The sequence below is a fragment of the Cinclus cinclus genome, chromosome 11 (genome assembly GCF_963662255.1).
Source record: "Cinclus cinclus chromosome 11, bCinCin1.1, whole genome shotgun sequence".
NCBI classification, from domain to species: domain Eukaryota; kingdom Metazoa; phylum Chordata; class Aves; order Passeriformes; family Cinclidae; genus Cinclus; species Cinclus cinclus.
The window spans coordinates 23,391,388-23,412,013 of NC_085056.1; the positions used below are offsets into that span (position 1 = coordinate 23,391,388).

At 44.3% G+C, this 20,626-nt stretch overlaps 1 protein-coding gene across 1 annotated transcript in view; it reads right to left on the reverse strand.

The window, feature by feature from the left end:
- Positions 1-6,946: 6,946 nt before the first annotated feature.
- Positions 6,947-20,626, reverse strand: part of LOC134048174 (uncharacterized) — a 35,792-nt gene continuing 22,112 nt past the window's right edge. Inside the window, 3 exon segments of the mRNA XM_062499775.1 lie at positions 6,947-7,280; positions 11,990-12,015; positions 12,017-12,233. Of these exon segments, the coding sequence (XP_062355759.1) occupies positions 6,947-7,280; positions 11,990-12,015; positions 12,017-12,233 (577 nt within the window).

Sequence of the window (20,626 nt, forward strand, 5' to 3'; positions counted from 1 at the left end):
TTATGACCTGTAAGTACTCAGAGAGTAGAGAAAACCAGTGGGGGTTTCATTCTTGGACTTGTTAAAGGAAATGGTGAGTTGCCCTTCACTTGTGCTTTACCCTCTTTGTGTTGCCTTCAAGGGAATCCTTTCAATGCAGCACCTGGACTGCTCTCACATGGATTTTCTGGATAATTTTAGGGGAATGATCCTGGAAGTACAGAGTGTATTTTTCCCTACTGGTTTTGGTTAGTTTAGCTGGAACAAGCAAGGCTTCATTAGCACTTTGATCACTTTGTACAGACATTTGTCAGGCACTTAGTGCAGGATGGAAACATTCAGTTATGTGGCTTTTCACTGCATCTTCTGGTGCTGCTTTTGGACATCACTGCTTTTGTAGGGTTGTGGCTTGCCTAAAACCCATTGCACTGAAAGAACCACACCCAGTCAAGAATTGCAGCTGTTATTCCCATCTGATGAACTGTGAATCACTGCAACTTAATAAGGGCAAGTGAACAGAGAGAGCATTTCCTAGTAAAGTACTGAGTTGGTACTAAAGCATGTGATCCCAGGAATGCCATTCTACTGCTCCCTTGTAATCTTTAGAATTTGAGCTTAAAAGTAAGATTTTGTCTGCTAAGTAATGATCTTACTTATTGCAGCTTCTTTGTAGGGGGGTACAAGATATTCTTGATACCTTCTGTTAAACTTTCAAAACTTCTTCTCTAAGAGTCCAGAAGAACGCTTTCTTTGGAAATGGTCCTATATGTTTGAATCTCAGTCATCTGCAGTTTGTTCTTAATTCTAATTTCACTACGGTCATACATTTTGCACAGCACAGAAAATATGACTTAATTGTTTAGTACAGAGAATCTTGCAGACTAAAGGGTGCCAGGACACAGCCCTGTGAATGATTTTCGTTCCTAACACCCATTTCTCACAACCCCCACCCAGAGCTGAAGGCAGTCCTGTCCCTTGGTGTTACCTTGGGCAAGGTTCTGCTTCTCCTGCTGCTGGAATCAGGGGATGACAGAAGTTCAACCATTAGTTGTTCAAAAAGCAAATCTTTGTATTTTAGTTCCCCAAGGATTTTCTAGTCCAGTCCATGTGTGTGCCTCTGATTTTTTTGGGGGATGAAAGTCAATCACAATTAATTTTAGCTAATATTTTAACTGTACATTTCTTTGTATTCAAAACTGAGCTCCCTATTAGCCACTGTGAAGAAAATTACCCCAGCCCAAACCAGCATACATATCAGTACTACTGAAAAAGCTACCTGAAGCGGTATTAAAGTGTCTTTGTAGCTAACAAGTGTATCACAGAATTCCAGAACTTTTAGGGTTGGAAGGGACCTCTGGAGGTCAGCCAGTCCAAGCCCTGCCCAGGCAGGGTCACCTGGAGCAGGTGACACAGGAGAGGGTCCAGGTAGGTTTGGAATATCCCAGAGAGGGAGACTCCAGAGCCTCCCTGGGCATCTGCTCCAGGGCTCTGCCCCAGGGCTCTGCCCCCACCAGGAAAACAAGTTCTTCCTCACGATGAGATGAAACCTTTTGTGTTTTAGTTTATGGCCATTGCTCCTTGTCCTGCCACTGGTTACCACCCTCTGACACCCCTTGGAGATATTTGTATAAAGAAACACTGGAGACTGTGCACACAGTAGCAGTGTGCTTTCCTAAATGAATTCAGAGCTGTGTGTGACACAGGCTCTCAGGGCTGGGACCCCAGCTTCCAGCTGATCCAACACTCCAGAGCTTTCCACACAGCACTCCCACCTGCAGGATATTCCTGACCCTGCCTCTGCTGCTCACTGGGAACCTTCTCTGAGCAATTTTTTTCCTGCCTCTAAACTGGCAAAGAATGAGATCTTTTCCCTTCATTTTAGTGAGATGAATTGGCCTGCAGAAAAATTATGTGAACTTCTGGTGCAGAATTAAGTCAGGAGCAGGGGCAAGAGAAATGGCAGGTGTAGCTGGACCTCTCTCCCTGGTGTCAGTGAACAGTTATAATGCTTAAGGCTTCTCTTGGAAATTGTGGTGGTGGCCACAAAATACTTTGGTAACAAATGGAGGCAGATACAAAACCTGTAACATAGGTTAATGCCTCTACAAAACCAGGTGTTGACAGAACTGTTTCCCTCTTTAAAGCTAAAGGAATGTTATCAAACTTTCTAAACCTGTTTTCAACTGTAGTCATGAGGAAGATTAGCTCCAACACAGCTTCAAAGGAATGCAGAGTTAACAGGAGTACACTCGAGTATGGTATTTCTAAAGCTGGGTCTTCCAGTTTAGAAGAATTTACCTTGTACTGGAAGAGTATTCCAGGAATAGGTCTGTGAAGGGAAAACAGAAAAGTAGGATGCCCAGCTGAAGAAACATATCTGGCATTAAGAACAGCCAGAAGGAATCTGACTGATGAATTAAATGAACTGAAATTTATAGATGTTTGCCTACCCTTTATAAAGGTGACCATTCAGGTTTTCTCGTCAAAGGAACCATTAAGAGTTTCTGTAACTGCTGCTATTTACTGTCCCAGAGCAGTGATGTGGTTTGGGTTTTTTTAACTATTTTGACAAAGCTAATCATCTTCCTGATAACAGGATCAAGGCCACGGTGAGAGGACAATCCCCCCAGGTAATTACAAACAAAGCACTGCAGACTCAGGTGTGATGGCACAGCACTGCCTGGTCAGTTCTGTCAATGATGACATAAGGCTCCTGGGTGTCAGACTCTTGGGACTGACAGTTCTCCAGCTTCCCTTCCCTGCCTCCAGCAGAGTCACCTGCAGGCTGCACCAGGCTCCTGCCCCGAGTGCTGCTCCTGCCCCCATGTGAGGGCTGCACATCAATGCTTTGCGGGGGGACATAGGTGAGGTTGGGGGGCTCTCTGACATGCCTGAAGCACTCAGAAGCTGGGTGTGCCTTAGCAGGATCCATGAGCAGTCTCTTGCTGTCAGCATCAGTAGTGGAATCCTCCAAGTGCCCAGCAGTACAGCACAGAGCTGAAGGTGGCTCAGTGTGTGACGCTGCTCTGTTGTGAAGCTCAGCATTAGTCAGGTATGGATGTTTTATTTGGGGGAGATGAAATTCTCTAACGTGCCTGTCACTTGTTCCTGCATAGGCCACTGCCTCAGGCTGGCCAGTTTCCTCTACTGGATATGTAAGTTCTTCCTGAGCATCCCTGATTTGTAGTTCTGTGAAGGTTAAAGACAGCTCACAAACATCCTCTTCCCTGGGGACTCTGCAGTTTTGGGAAAAGTCCCTGTAGGGCAGAGACTTCAGCTCAGTGGGTTCATCACCAGGGGCTGGGTCTATGCAATTTATGGCATCATTAATTTCTGCTTCAATTGATCCTTCTGGGACTCCTGGAGCTTCAAACTCCAAGGTTGTTTTGCTGTCACAGGAGCTGTCAGCAAACATGGCAAAGGCTGGGGGGCCGCTGGCTCCTGGGGACAGAGGCACAGGCCCCAGCACTCTTGCAGCTGCCTCTGCAGCTCCTGCCAGGGCACACTCCTCACTCAGCCTGGCTCTGGGCTCCTTCTCCAAAGCCTTTGGAGAGAGAGTCTCACTGAAGATCGGTGTCTGTCCTATGACAATGTCACTGTATGTGATCAGGAAGTCCTCGCTGTCTGAGCACTTGCCTGGGAGACATGCGGTGTTGATGCCTTGCCTTTGGTGCTCCTGAAGGCTGCCGGGGGGTGCAGCAGCTGCTGACTGAGCCACATGTCCTTTGATCCTCAGATTCCCAGCAGCTTCAAAGGACATAGCACAGGTAGCTGAGCACTTCTGCTGGGGAACAAGGCACAAAGGTGTCTCACTGTTTCCTTCATTTCCCAGACTTTCAGTATCTCCTCTCTGGGGTGTCTGATCTTCCTCACCCTCCTCTCCTCGATGCCGATATGTTTGTGCTCCATGCTGCAGGCTCTTCTCCAAATTGCCATGTTTTTCTTCATTTGTCATCTCGAGGATGGCTTCACACTCGATTCTTGCCAGGAATATCTCAAATGCAGTCTGCTTCGTTTCCTCATTGTTTCTCTTTTTGACAAGTGAAAACTCTGTAGCTGTAGTTGCCACATAACCTATTTTCTCCAGGACAGCTTTCACAACGTCCTCTGGGAGCACTGGCTGGATATAGTAGACAAAATTCCCAGTGAAGGTCTGGAACAGAACGCAACATGGAAAAGCTGGTGTACACTGGGGGAGTAAGTGCAGGGAAATATGAAAGAGTTTATTTCCTAAAGGTGAAAAATACTTCAAAACTTGCTTACAGCTTTCAAAAAACTGTGTTCTAGAAGTCTGAGTTTTGAACTGTAGTGAGTGAGGCTTTTCTAACAGCATTATTTTGGCAACCCCTCGAGCACTGTAGCTTTGCTACAGCACATCAGTTTCAGTGAAGCTGTGCCTGTTTAAACCTGCTGGGGTCTTGGCTAAGAGTATTCAAAAAGGAAGAGAGTAAGGAAACAATTTTAGTCGAACTAGAGAAACTCAGAGGTAAAACTTTTGTGTTCTACAACACTAGGTTCTCTAGGTTCTACTGAACCTAAGATCTTGAAACAGAGGTTCACAGAATGAATCACTGAGGACTTCTCTAAAGAAACAGACATGATTCACTCACTGTGAATCACATTTCTGAATTGGTGACAAATCTGTAACATTTTCTTTTTCCATGGTTCAGACTCCTGCTGTGAACTTTACTACCCTTGAATTAAACTGCTATTTTTTGAAAGCACCTTTCTGAAGAGAGACTATTCTAACAGAAATATTGTCCAAACACCTCTCTTTGCACAAACTGCCTCCAAAACACAAATAAAATGCTGCTGCTGTGCAACAACTTAAAAAACTGTTTGCCTGATTTTAGAGCTACCCCAGGCATGAGGCCTAGTCTGTAACCTGGAAGTGGTTTTTAGTTTTGTCTCAAACCCTGTGACAGGAGAGACTCTTCTGAGCTGGGCATGACCAGCTCCTGGCAAGTCAGAACAGGACAGAGGTGGGAATGCAAAGTCAGGATTTCTAGGGGTGGGGTACCTTATTTTCAGGCTGCCCAGCCTGGGTCAGACCAAGGCTGACCCCCAAGCATCAGTGTCACAAGCAGGAGGTTCAGGAGAAGAACACTGGCCCCCAGAATGACCACAGTATAACTCTCAGATAAATCAGTCAATCTGCCCTGCACTCATCTTCTGTTCCTTCTGGAGGGGGGCAGCTGCAGGCACTGCAGGGACATCAGAGCAGGTGAGTGGCAGGATATGGAAAATACTATTCCATGTATCTCAGTAGCTTTTAATCAAATCTGTATGTGCACAAGGTACTGTTTGTTCTGCAACTTGTGCCTTGCAGTAGAATTATTTCAGGCCTGCATCAGGCTGTCTTACCCCACGGTGGTCTTCAAAGTTTAATTTTAATGCAGCCTAGGATTCTTGTGCTAAGAAAAGCTGAACCCACTAAGTGTAGTAGACCAGTTTTAGGGAGATGGATGAGAAGAACAGAAATTTACAGGTGTTTGAGAAGCCACAGGTGAGACCTAAGTGCAGGAAGAAGCAAATAAATTACTTTTCTTCACCAGAACCTGTTGCCAAAGCAAGGGCAGTAAGTTTGCATTTAGGTGTTTGGGGAGTCTGTTTAATTTGGGATTTGTGAAGATGGCTGTGTCTTCTGGGCCATGAGATGTTTTCAGTGCGCTGGGGAAGTGGGCAAACTGTGACCACCCTGCTGCAAAAAACAACAGCATTTCCTCTTTCCAGGGAGCTTCCCACTCCACCAGCAGCAGGCTCTGAACTGGGATCAGGGGCCAGAGAGGCACTGGCCCACTTGGCCTTTGGCACCAAGCCACTGGTGATGGCCATTGCTAAAAACATCCCTGCTTATAGGCAGATTTTGGTCAGAGCTTAGTGTGATCCAAGGCAAAACCTTTCAGAATACCTTTTACCTTCTCTGCTATCTCACCACAACAAGGTCCCTTCCCTTCCCAACCCTCGGAGCACTCCCAGCCCCAGTGACAAGGCCTGTGAAGGCCATTGAACACCTCTGAGCAGCGCTGCATGTGCCCCTGACCCCGCTCCATAACCCGAGCAGGATGTGCCCCTGACCCCGCGCCACCTCCCGGTGCCGCTCCAAGCCCCGGCCCGGAAAGCGGCCCCGCAGCCGCGGGGCGGGCGGCAGTGCCGTACCTTGAGGGAGCGGATCTCCCGGCGCCAGGGGCACAGCAGGAGGTGGACACAGAGCAGCTCCAGCAGCTCCAGAGCCCTGAGCAGGTCGCGCAGGGCGCGGCCGCCCCGCACCCGTCGGCAGCGCTCGACCACGCCGCGCACGTCCAGGGCCCCGCGGCGCCCCGGACCCAGCAGCCGCCGCGCCCGGGCCTTGAGCGCGGGATCGGCGCAGGCCGCGAGCTGTCCCTGCGCCGCGCGGGCCGCCACCTGCGACACGTACTCCTTCAGCAGCGCCGGCTCCGCCATGGCGCCGGCCCCGCCCCGCCCCGCCGGCCCATCCCGCGCCGCCATTGGCCGGCACCTCTCCCGCGCCGGGTGACCATTGGTGCTCTAGTCTGTCAGTCAGGGCGGGGGGCGGAGCCCCGCGAACCGAAAGTGAAAGGCGGGAGGGTGGCGAGAGCTCAGGCTGCGCGCGGGGCGGGGCGGGGCGGGGCTTGTCGAGACAGGAGCGCTGAGGTGAGGTGAGGTGAGGTGAGGTGAGGTGAGGTGAAGTGAAGGGAAGGGAAGGGAAGGGAAGGGAAGGCAAGGCGTGCGTGGGGATGTCCCGGGCTGTCGGTGGCTCCACCGTACGCAGTGCCAGTTCTGTACTTTAATCTGGTTTGCACAAAGGAGGGAGCTGCTGGTAACTCATCTAAAAGTTCCCTGATCATCCAAAGTTTGCACCATTTGTACATTTTAACAGAGGTATCAGCATTCATTGGTCACAAATGGTATAACTTTTATCTTGATTAGTGTTCAGACCCCTCTATGCTGGTTGTGTCTCTGGCCCTCAGGGGGGATTGTCCCTGCTCTGGGTCCATTCATTTACATTCATTTGATAAATATTCAATCTGCCGTAGGTGGTCACTGAGTTGATCACGATCTTCCACTGCTGGAATTCCCTTTTGTCCGGGTAGTGCTCAGTCCTGCTCTCATCACTGCTGGATCCTGCCGAACAGCCCCTTCCTTGTGGGGCTGTCCTCCCTCTCCTTCCAAGGGTCAGCCGAGCACGCAGCACTGACACTGCAATCGCTGCCTGCCCTGCTGGAGACCCCCGAGATAAGGAACGATCCCTGGGCCGGATCTGCTCCTGCTGGAGCTGCCTCTGGATCCCAGGGCCAGGCCTGGGAAACAGCTGGAAGAGATTTGAGTCAGCTGTGGGGCTGACAAGTGTCCTGCAGTGGGGTTAAATGAGATTTGTGTCTGCTGTGGGGCTGACAAGTGTCCTGCCGTAGGGTTAAATGTAGGTTGAATCTAGCAGCTGGGAAATACATCTGTGATCCAGGTGCTTTTCTAATCTTGATGTTTGGAATCTGAATTTTCAAGTCACCACCTGTGGCCACTATTATGTTATGCACTTGTCTGACTTCACAAATTGATAAATATTCTCTCATATGATGATAATTATTTTAATACACAGAAGTCTGTGGTCATGATTTCACATAGAAATTATTTCTGTAGTTTAAGGAGGGGAATCATTTGTCAGACTGTATCAAGACCACTTAGATCAGCTGGATGTGGTTTCCATTCAGGAAATACATCTTTGCTTGCCTTGCTGTGCTAAAAAAATGATCTGTTTCAATATTTCTGGGATTATTGGCCTATTATTTCCTGGCTTTTTCATATTTTCTCTTGGTGATACGTTGCTATTTTCAGTGCCCTGACTTCAGTAATTTGACTCTGCCCTTCTTGAGCTTGGACACTGACTTGTCCCCCAGAGCAGGAGGGACCTGCCTGCTCCAGTGCCTGTTCCTGTGGCCTCTGACACAGGTAAAATGAAGTACAGTGTTGCTTCCTCAGCAGTTCCTGAGTTGTGGGTGGTCCCAGATTTGTAAAATAAAAAGCACAGAAGCAAACCCAAATACATGTGTGTTCTTTACTAAAAGTTCTTTATAAGATCAGTATACTAAAAATTGAAGCAGGAGAGAGGACTACAGAAATACAGGGCTGTTACCATGTAGCAAGAAATAGCATTTCCAGTTTTCTTTCTGATTTTACTGGTGTAATAAAGCAAAGGCCTATATTAAGCCTGGGTTTTAGCACTGGTATTAGAATTATCCAAGGGTTTTAGGATAGTATCTGATAGCAGGGGACAAATTTCTCGACATCACTGCCAACTTTGCTGAGATTTATCCAAAATCTGCAATATTTTCAATAAATGAAAGCATGTTCTTATTGCATCATTACAAGGAATTTCAACACTTTTAGTAGTAACATTGGAAGCTGCTGGAGCAGCTTCAGAGCTGCAAACTTCTCTCTGTAGTGTTTTACAGCTATTTTTTTTTCTTTCTAGTGCTGTCTGTTTGAATTTATAAACTCTCCCACAAGTTTTGTGGGATATCACTGAGTTAAAAAGATGAACAAGAGCAGAAAATGCCAAACCACTCCTGCAAGTGATGGTGGTAAGATATCACAGAAGGCAGCACACTGCCTTCAATTCAGTTTGCATTTTAATTGTATATGTTTGCAATGAATCATATAACCCAGGTATTCAACGGTAACTTGGAAAAATGCTACAGTGTGGATGTGGATGTTTTGGTTGGCTCCCATATCCATGTGACAGAGCAACTGGGATTATTTGGATTATTCTGTGATAACAGGATTTTATGGAGTGGTCCATGCCACAAGAGGGAGCAGGCAGATGTGTAAGAAATGCTGCCAAACCCAGAGCACAGTGCCAGGGACACTTCACTGTTACTAAAGGAAGAAAGACTTGGATTAGTTTTCTACAATTTTACCAATGTATTGCTAACATGAAGTAATAGGTAAATCTCCCATTCTCATCAGAAGTCTGCTTAAAGTCAGATTATTTTGTAAACCACAGACGCAGAATTGTTTGGGAAATCCCTGTCTGAAAGGTTAAAAGCCAAACCAAAGGGTTTCCCACCATGCAGAGAAACTGAGCATCAGTAACAGAGTAGGGACTTGTCTGCCATGTGTGAGGAGCCCTCTGTGCTGTCTGCAGAAGAGCCTTCAGCTTGGTCATGGTACTTGGAAGAGCCTCACTTTCAGGGGAAAAAAAAAATCACATTTTTCTTCTAATCTGGGTTCATTATATTCCCCCTGGCCCTTCCCAGGAGCAGCCCAAGGGAAGCAGGTCCCAGAGCCTTGCCCTGTTCTAGGCAGCTCTGCAGGAGCTTTCACAGCTGTGAAAGCAAATCCCATTCTGCACAAACCACCCTGTGCTTCCCCTCTCTTCTGATTCTCCTACCAGTAAATCTGACTGGGGCACTCTCTGCATCTCTGGCCCCTCAGAGGTGGGGTAGAGTTTTCTCTCTTTGCCGGGTACTTTGGATCCACAAAACTGCTTAAACAAATACTTTATGGAGAGCAGCAGTTCTCTCTGTTAAAAACACAAATGTGAAACAGAGCCTACCTTCCAGCAATGCCTGCCAGCAGCTCTGCAATGCAAAATGGTAACTTTTTGTTCTTTTGGGTATAGTATACTGAGAATATTGAAAATCTTGCTGAACTGCAGAAGAATTGTCTCATTCTAGCAAACTACATATTTAATGTCATCTACTTAGCAAAAAATGCATGCTTACCTTATGTCTCATCATGTGCCTATGACTCAGGAATGGTATAATTTATATAGCAGTAAGAATCATATAATTACTTCCCATCTAAATATTAATTATAAATGTGTCAATCTTTGGAGTGTTGAATGATGATTACAGTTAAAAATTGCTCAGTATTTACAGAAAATCCAAGTGCAATTTTAATAATTTGGATGCTGCTTCCTTTCAAACATCATTATATATTTACTATACCCAGCTTTACATATCTTTTAGTGGGGATAGGAAAATGAAGTAAATTTTCTCAGGGTAAAAACTTTTTTTTTTCTTTGGTATTTTAGTGAAAATGCCTCTAAGAAATTTCCTGAAGATGAACCTCCTGCTCACTGCCACAGCTCCTTGGATCCTGGCCCTGGTCCCAGAGGGAGCCCAGGCTTGTGAATGCCCCAGGGGCTGGCTGGAGCTCCATCCCTGCTGTTGATGTGCTGGCAGTCAATTCTACTTCCTGCTAGCACCCACCCTCATCCAGGGGTTTGCCATTAGACACTGAACTTAAAATTTACTTAAAATGTAGAGTGCAAACTAAGAGCTAGACTTTCCTGCAGCAACATGTTTGGAAACAACGCAGCAAAGAAGTTTTCCAAGGGCAAGTCCCAAGGAAAGCTCAGGGTTGAGCTCTCCTTGGTCTCTTGTGGGTTGAGTGTCCTCAGCCAGACACACAGAAGCTTTCAGATGAGGAATGGGACTATTTCCAGGATTTTCCAGGCAGAAGTGAATAACAGGATCCAAACTTTCGTTTTGTTTAAGGCAATACACGGAAACCTCCTTGGCCGCCTACTGTTGGATTTCAGGGCTGGCCTCTAATCTGAATCTTGCAACTTTTATTTTTTGCTGGGCCATAAGAAGGAAGTGGGGGCACCAGCTCTTCCTGTCCCACACGTGAATCTTTTCCAGCTCGGGGTGAACAGAAGCTCAGGGGATGTGTTGTCTGTAGAACGCGTACCCTGCCCTGGCAGCCGTGCCCAGCTTTGCCCTGCCTGCCCCAGGGGCAGTGCCCCTTCTGGGAGCCCCTCGGTGCCACACTCAGTGTCCCCTGGCCGGGCTGGTGCAGGGGAGGCTGCTTGGGAGCAGCGAGTGCAGCCCCGGCCGTCCCTGGGGACAAGGTGCTGCTGTGCCCCGACCCTGCTGTGCCCGAGCTGAACCCCCAGCCCAGCTCCCACTGCCCTGGAGCACCGGCTGGGAACCCACGGGCTCCCATCCCTCCCGAGTGTCCTGGGCTCACTCGTTGGGTTCCTTTTCCTGGTCCCTCCTCTCAAAGCTGGGAATGCTCCGAGGCTCCTGAGGTTCTGTTCCTGTACCCAGCCCAGCGTCTCTCACAGTTCCTAAAGGTCACTGTGGTCACATGTGGTCACCCAGGCTCCTTGCAGAAAAAGAGACTGGTTTGTGCCTGGAAATGCAGCCGTGTGTGGAAATTGGCCTGAAGCATCCTCAAGGATTCCTGTGCCCTTCCCTTGGCTGCAGCAAGGCCCATGAAGGACATGCAGCTCCAGCCTGCACAGCTGTGCTGCAGCTGCTGCCAGCACAGCCAGCTGCACTCTGGGCACTCACTGCCACCTCTCCACCACTTGTGGATGGCTTCTTCCGAGGAAGACTTGCAGCAGGCTTTGCAATGGCCTGGAAAGCCTGGTGCCAAAGGAATAATGTAAATATTAAAATATTATTATTCCTTTTTTCTTTTGCTTCTACATGGTACTGATAATTTTTTTTTTTAGGCAGTGCTTTGCCTCCTGAAACACATAGTCAGAGAATTACTTAAAAATGCTTTGTTGTCAATACAGTGAATGAGATGTACTAGTGACACCTACAATGACAACAAAATACTCTTTTTCCTTATGTTCTAAAACACGCAAAGTATCATAAAATCAACAAGTAGGCTTGACTGGATAACATTTACCTTCATTATGAGTGGCTGATTTCAATGGGTTTTGCAATGCTTCAAAAAGGTCAGATGCACTGCTTTTCCCTGCTGCTCTTTTATGTTATATGATGCCATGGAACACTTTGAAACATAAACAAGGAAATTTAGGTAAACTTGCAAAATTAGCTGTAAAAGAAAAATAAATTCCATTGTACCCTTGTTTTAAGATATAAAATTGGTAAAAGTTCCAGAGGTTCTATTCTTTCATTGGTCTGAGTTCTTCAGAAGAACTGAAGCAAAGAGCCACGTTCATGGACACAATCTGGGGTCTGATGGCCAGTGGGAGAATGTTCCATATTTCTGTTGGAACAGGCTGTGCTCACACGCCGCTGTCCCGTACGGGGGAGCAGCCTCCGCACTGGGAGATCACCGAGATGCCTGAGCTGGGCTGCTGCCAGTCCTGCAGCCTCACTGCACAATGTGCAGCCCATCCTGCAGTCCCAGATGCTGTCTCCTCTTCCTGGCTGATACAGATATTTAGAGGTATTTCATTTCTTTGGTAAGGGTCCGTAAGGGAATATGGGGGGGGATCATCTGTGGGAATATATATTTGTGTTGCTCCTGGCCCCACACATTCATCATAGCTGAAAGAAAAAAAAGAAATATTCATTAGATTCCTGGGAAAAATGCCACAGTACATTTTTTCAGCATAACAGAGGCAAGTAAAGTGAGAAGAAAATGAGTGTCTGGTGTTTTGTTCCTCAGCCCACATCCTTGCTGACCCTGCCATGTCAGATACTCAAGAATACAGCACTTAAAAGCACCCAGAGATAATGCCAGAGGGGCACGGTCACCGTAAGTGGAGTGCAGCCAGGTCTCATTCCTGCTCTCACCTGCCTGTAAGAACCAGGTTACAAAAATCTAGAGGAAGGGAAGTTGTGTTGCTGTCTCAGTTGTGAAATGAGGTATGGAGAGCTGATGATGGAATCTAGCAGACACCACTTTGTGCTGTCCTGACTGCAGGTCTCTGGAGCTCAGGGCCGGTCTGGGTGGAAGGAGTGTGCTCCAGAAGCAGCAGGATTCCTTGGTGAGCTGCAGAGCTGTGCTGGATAACCTGTACAGACTAGTGCTGGTCACTTTGGGACTGGGCACAGTGTCTGTCACGTTTCTCCCCAGAGCAGGAATGCAGGTCAGGGAGGCCAGCCCTGGTGCACCCAGGCTTTGTGGCTCTGTGGTGCCATCGGGCTGATGCCAGGGAAACTCTCCCTCCTTGTGCTGTTCTCTGCTCCCTGGCTACAGGCAAGAGAGTCATGTCCTCATGATCTCAAATGTTACACCTGCTTTGTGGCTGCTGTTTAACCATTCCAGGATCATTTAAAATTTAATCCTGAAGCAGGGAATGTTTCCTGTTAAAAAAAACAAAACACAACCTTTCCCTACTGAGTTAACCTGAACAACATTTCTGCTGGAGCCAGACAAATTAAGAACTTCTTTCCTCAGCCACACTAACTGCAGAGCAATTAAGATCTGGGATATTTTCTGAAAACTGGGATATTGAGCATGTGTCTTCTCAGCAGACTGCAGGCACACACTGTGCCCCTGTGCCTGAGATACTGCCAAAGCTCCCAAACCCCAGTCTGGCTGATGAAAATGGTTCTTGGGGAAGGGAGAGGTAAGAAAGTGAAATCAGAGTGCTACATAACTAAATTCAAATATCCACAGGTGTTTTTATTTTTACCTTTATTTCATCTTACTTTTATATTCATCAGGACAATGGCTTTAAGTTCAGACTAGAAAAGTTCGATTTCCCCATCAGAAAATATTTAAGAACCCAAGTCTGTTCTCAAAACCGTGAATAGAGCTGCTAGATATTTCAGAAAAGTTCCAGCATGTTAGGAAGCGGAATTTTTTTTTTTACAGCATGTGGAAAAGATGTCACTCCAGCCTCAACACATTGAAGCTTTCAAACATACATGGCAGTCTTTGAAAAGTTCTTAGACCTCAGTCAGAGGATGAGGACCTGATGTCTTCAACTCTCCTTGAGCTCCGTGACGGTAAAGGAACAGCCACTTCTTGCAGGGGTCCTATGAGCCTTAATCTTTACTTAATTTACATTTTGCTGACCCAAAGCCCAGTGAATTTATTTAGAATCTCTCCTCAGGTTTTGAATGACTTAATCAGGCTAACAGAGAGCACTTACTGAGTCTGTTAGCACAGGGGAAAAGCGTCCATTTAGAAGAGCCCTCAGTATTGTGAGCTTCAAGGTGGAAAATTCAGAATCCTTCTGCCAAGACACAAAAAGGAAGAAGCTTCTCTGTCTCCTGCTCCTGGGAAATCTGCCACTAACCTAAAGGAGACATGCACACAGTGGGAACTGTTTCTTGCTGCTGTTACCTGATTATATGCAGGTGATTCCTCTGCCTTGGCTTTAATTTAATGCCTTTTCTGTACCACAGGTCAGCTTTGTAAGAACTAAACTGCTGGCTGGGATAAACAGGGAAATGATCCCTTGGGAAGGAGACTTTTAAGGATCAAGTAATTAGGCGTGAATTATGGTATTAAAGAGTTGGAATTTTAGTGTTTAGTTCCAAATATCAATATATTTCTGTTAGGGCATTTTATCCTTCATACATATGATGGATAAAAATCTCTCTTTTTCTCCAAAAGCAAGTAATGTTCTTCCCCCTCATTTTTGGCAATTAAGATCACATTTAAAAATTGAGTAAGGTAGTAAAAAACACATGCCAGACTTTCAATTAAACAGCTTTTTGGCAGCTTCACAGCTGTGCCTACAGATTGTTATGGCCACGGAGAGAATTACAAATAATTCAAATAGTTGTGTTTTTTTTTAATAACTTTCTGTATCTGGTTATCAGTTTATGACCTTGATGTTGATTTCCTGTGTTATTTTCTATGCATGGGATCTTTGCTTGTAGAGCTGACATTGCAAACAATTCCTGCTCTATTTCTCCAGATAAGGTTCTGTTTTGGTTTGGTTTTTTAATTTGTATTTTATGTGTGAAGTTTTTTCCTGGACCAGGTTTCTCTGGGTTTGGCTGCCTCAGTCAGAAGCTCCCAATTTAGTTGGAGAGCACCAGAGAAGTGGAAATGGGAGAGACAGAAAAAGGGGGGAGGTCTGAGACTGCAGCTCACAGGCAGAAATCATCAAATTGCAACCTCAGGAACTGCTAGGAGAGTGATACCCACAAAGAGGTGTCTAATGTGTGTACATGTATGTATGTGTGGATAGGTATATTTATATGTTTATATATATATATTTACATATATGTATATGTTTTGCATCTGACAATGCAGGACCATGAAGTGGAAAAACAAATATACTTGTTCATCTTTTGTAAAACCCACCACAAGAGTTTTATTTTATCTGTCAGATTCACTTCTGTGAAGATATTGGACTTGTAAAAAGTAGCTCAGGCTTGAAGTTCACTACAGCAGTCACGGGAAAATCCTTTTAGACAGGAAAGAAAATGCTTTTGGAAAGTGTTGTGTTACCATAACATAAGTAATGGAGCACAGGAACTCATTACGCTGCATCTTGTGGATACCAGCCCTGCAAAAACCCTTGGCTGCAGTACTTGTCGTGAATCCACTTTAATCCACTGCTTTCTAAAACTTTTATTATCTGGAGGTTCAGTATCAGCAGGCAGTGATGAGAATGAAGGGGTTACTGACCATGAAATGTGCTGCTGTCTGCATGGGTTTGGGCCTTGTTTTTTATTATGATACCTGCACTGCTGTTGTAGACACATGATTGAGTTTTTAAGGGATCATTTCCCTGGGAAAAGCAAGGAAGGCTGATGTCTGTGAGCACCCTACTGCAGATAAATGTGATCTGCAGAGAGGGGAATGGTGCTCATAAATGGCAGCAGCTCTCCAAGATGACCTTGTTGACTCAGAGCATGGCAGGAGGGGCAGTAACTTTGTGAATTTGTTGGGTCTCGCTGCAGTAAGTATTATGATGGGTTTGTTGCCAGGGAGACCCTCTTTAACTGGCTGTCATTCATAAATTAGGAGCCCCTCTCTGGGGCAGGAAGGAGGCTCTGCTGACAGAACTTTTTAAGATGCAAACAACAAGAAATGAAAAAAGGCACAGCTGGGAATGAAGAAGTCTTTGTGTAATAGATGTCTCATGGTTCACTTTGTTCATTTGTTGTATGTTCTGACTCTGCTAAAATTTCTCCTGTTGCACTGCTTCCATTTTGCTGGTGACCTGCTGTGTTCTTTTGATAATGGCAAACAGAACCCCTGAATCTGGAACATCCATGTGCTGACAGGCTGGAGCTGTGATGAAACAGCACAAAGGATGTTCAGATGATGTTGTTACCTAAAAGAAAAGCTGAAATTAGAACAGTTGTACTGTAACTCTTTACAAGGAGGTTCAGAACAAAAAAAGAATGATATGTTTGATGCCTATGTAGGCAGTTGAGCTGATGCTGAACTCTACCGTTGGTGATGGCACAATTTGCTCATAGCCAGGTTTGTAGGAGAGCAGCCTGGAAATCTGCCCATGTTTCCTTCGAAGGGTTTTCCTAGAATATGTATTTTCTTTGGTGATTATTATTACCATGAGGAAATGTATCAGTTTTGACAGAACTGGTCCTCTAATGACGTATATCATGAGCTAGGATATTTTTCTAGGTTTATTTTTGATCCTAACATTTTCCATTTGAAATTCTAGTTATAAATATATATATATTTAATGTTTTTAAATAACAAAAAAAATGTAACCCAAGGTATTGTTCAAGAAGACACTTAGGACTTAAGTAATTTAGCAATTGAAGAGACAGAAAAGGTAAAATTTATGTTTTTTCTGTCTTTTTTTTCCTGTTCATAGTTATTCCTGGAATTTCCAGTTCCTCAGAATTACAATAGGACTGTTTGTGTTAATGAGCACTGAAAAGCTGCATCTTCTGTGTCAAGATAATCTTGAGGAAGTTATGATTTTGATGGATAAATATCCCAGAGGAAAAATGAAATTCATTGTAAACCGTTTGAGTGAGAACATATATCAGATAACATTTGAAACCAATATAATGCAGTTTTATCATAATTATGCAGCTTTAAACGATTGAAATAAATGTTTTAAATAAAACAAGTCATTCTAGGATGAAGATTTCATATGATACAATTCAGCCTGGCATTAATTTTATGCATAGTAAGAACTACCTGGTCATCAGCAGTGTTTGGTCTCTGGATTTAGGCAACCATTATACAGTAAAGGATGCTGGGCACTGATTAAGTAACAAGAATCAGTTAAATAAAAATTTGTAGCTTCCCAAGCTATGGAGTTAATCCACAAACAGGATTCTAAACAATACCACCAGTTCTTGCATGTCACAAGAACCTGCTGATGTTTGAGGAAGTTTTCCATTTCACAAGATTTAGGATCATGTTCCTAGAAAGAGCTTTGCTTTAATTATTCCTGCAATGAATTCTGAGCAGGTGAAGGGAATATGGGCTGCAATATGCATCAGAAAGTCTGACAGCTGGGAGATCAGAGAAAAATACTCTTTGTTTTTGAAGTACAGTCATCAAAGGTTTGACAGTTTTAAGCTGTGGTTGCTCTGCATGGCACTGTAGATTTGTGGTTAGAAATCCTTGGTGCTTCCCTCCCATCAGGTGTTGCTGCTTTCACTGCTGCAGGGTGTTTTTTATGCAGCAATAATTTACACCTCCAGAGTGGAACTGAGGCAGGTGTAAAGAGAGCCTCGTCAGAAGGTGCAGCTTCCCCACAGATATTTTTGATGATAGAAAGCAAAGGGAATTTTGTGCCTCAGCCTCCCAACACGCAGGCTGAGATGTCAGAGAATTTTTGACTACAAAGACAAGAAAAAAGAGAAAGGTGTGGATAATTAAGAGGAATAGAAATGCCACAGAAAGAAACTCACAAAATGGCTGTAAACAAAGTTAAGCTTGAAATAAGAAGTTTGCCTGAATAATTAGGAATTTACTTGTTTCTATCCCTAATACTGATAAGGATAAGCACTGGGATGTGAAAAGAGGGACTTTAGAGTGTTTGGAATTTGGAATTAAAGGAATTGAGAGTTTTAGCTCATATCATGATATCTAATAGACTTACAACCTGTCATATTTCCAGTGGCATTTTTTACCTTATTAACTGAAAATCTCAGTGGGGGTATTGAAGAGCTGAACTTAACCCCAAATGTCCATCTCATGCTTTTTTAGCTGTCATTGTAATGTGGCAAAGGCTCTTCACCTGGTTTGCTCTCAGGAAAACAGCCTTGGCAAAGGAATACAGCACAGTATAGCAAGATTTTATGCCAAGCCTAATTCTGCCTTTCAAGAAAATGCATGGCTGGCTAACTTGTGTCTTCAGAAGTGGGGGATGGAAAAGAATGTTTTAAAAAAGAAAGTCCCTTAAGTAGGCTTTTAAAAATATATATTTAAAGGGAAATTCCTTTCAGACAGGACCATTTCCTTTTGTAATTTTAAAGTAATTTTTAAGTTGATTTGCCCATTTAAACAGTGCAGGTTGTACATGGTTATTGAGAATACTGGGATTTATCAAGCCTAAACAAGACAATTTTCTCTAGAACAGATCCTGTGTAGATTAGGCAGGATGACCAGCTGAGGAAGAGTGAGCCCACAAACAAGCCCTCACACAATGTGATTTAATATGAATTCTGGGATAGCGGGGGCCAAATGTTTTTTATCTTCGTGTGCCCCGTGGAGAACATTCAGTGTGAAGCATGCAGAGGACTTCTGTGGCTTCCATTAAAACCATTCCTGAAGGTAAATCCCTGCATCCTCCTGACCAGTCATTCCTCAGGGGTGTTCTGTGTTAGACACTCATGAGTCTCAGATACAGAAAGCAGTAATTTTGGTTGCCTAAAGCTCTGTACATACCATTAATATCCAATCACTAAGGAGTGAAAAAGCACTTATGCAGTGGGGTGAGATGCATTTTCCCTGCCCACAAGGTGAGAAGTTGATAAAATTCCTTTCCTGCCATGAAATCTCCTAGTTGCTCCTAATGCTTTTTAATTTACTTGGATTTTGGTTGATTCAGTCCATTTCAATCCCATTCAATAACAAATATGTTGGCTCAACTTATTTTGAACAAGCTTTCTTACTACATATTAGTAAGAAGATAATTAGCAATGCTCACTAGAAGTGTGTGTAACAAACAGCTCAGCACAGTGAACATGAGCTCATGATTTCTGTCGATAAAGGTTTCATCCCCACAGTGTCAACAGTGTGGTTTTACTCACACCAGCACAGTGAATGTTGAACAAAATGGCAAGTATTGGATTTACAGGCTTCCCAGTGTTTCTTTCCAAGTCATATTGACCATGATGATAGGAAGGTGTGGCAAGGAGATCGTGCTTGTATTTTGTCCTCGTTGGATGTGTTCAGTTTGCTCATTTGGAGCGATTAGAATTCTGTGGTTTAGATTGTTGGGGGATCACTTGGATCATCTTTCTGAGACTGAGCTTGTTAGAAACAAAGGCTTTGCCATGTCTGGTGACACAGATTATGAAACATTAACTTCCAGCCCTGCTGCAAGTGTCTGTACATGTCAGAAATATGCTCTGAAATACAAACCCCTTGTATTCTGAAAGTTTGGTTCATACCCCTGTATCTTGTTTTTATATTTCCCATCCACACTTTATGTAAAATCAATGTGACAGATGCTAGCACAGATCTGAGACTCATTAAAAAGCTATTAACTGTCCTAAAGGGATGTCTATGGATAGTAGCACTGTATATTTTGGGCTGTCAAAACAAATTGACCAAATGGCTTCTCTGTAACCACCCTGCAACTATGGCAGGCTAATTACAAAATTCCATGCCTTGCATCCCTCTAAAACTAATGCAAGAAGGGGGTTAGTGGAAGTGTCTGTAGGGATAATCAGATTGAGTCTCAAATGAAACTTTTGATTTAGAGCTCAGAGCAAATGTTAATAACCCAAGGCATTTTTCATAGATTAATTTACCAATAACATTTTTTTCTATAAATAGTGTTTTACATAAACAGTATTATTGGACTTCCAGCAGGAGAGTTGGGAGTGGGCAGGCCTGAACAGGGAGCTTCCCCTCAGCCACAGATATGGGGACAGACTCTCTCATTAGCCTTTGCCTTAATTCTAATTTCCACTCACTTTGTGGTTTAAAGCTCAGCTGTAAAATCTAACTAAAACATTCTAAACTAACTTCCTTGGCCAAATAAAGGTATTGTGCTTTCTACTGAAACCATTTCTGGAGTGTGGTCTGGCAGGACTGGTGTGAGGAGCCCTGGGCTGCACATTCCTGTCTGGCTGCTGGGATGCAGGTGGCCTTGCAGGCTCTGCCAGCACCAGGTAGATAAAGGAAATTATCCTGGCAGCACCCACTGCTTTTAACTCATTGAACTCTCTCACTTAAGATTTTTAAGGGTTATTTACCACTGCAGTTGCTTTCCTTGCTGCTCTTAATTTCTGTTCTGCTGATGCCTCAGCTGCATTATTAGCTTTTGGCCATGTTAGTTTAGCTTTAAATTACATCTTGCCCTCCAGGAATTAGGAGGAGGAATTACATTCATTTAGGCAGTGCTATGTTTCAGTAAACCTACTCTTCAAAATATTATCATATGCAATGAGATCGATCCCAGGGAGTTAATATTTTAAATGTACAAGGTCAGGCATGTCTTGTTTCTGCTTCCAGGCCATGTCTGACAGATTATTTCAAATAATCTCCATTTTCTACTAATTGCAAATAGAGACTGTGCAGTGTTTTGCCATGCAGGAGACTATAAAGAGAGATGTACAGAAATTTTTCAGGCTTAATGCAGTAATAATAATAATATTGTTTAATAATAATAATTATTAAACAATAATAATGCAGTAATGCAGTAATTCAGACAGTGCCTCTCACCCAGTGCTTTTCTGAACAATTACAATGGTCTGGAGAATGCATTAATAGCAAGTTTCAGTCTCTGTGTAGCTTTGCTTTCAGCTATCTGCTTTCCCTGAAGTTCTCCAAGTTGTCTTCCTAAGATATAAAATTTATAAAAATA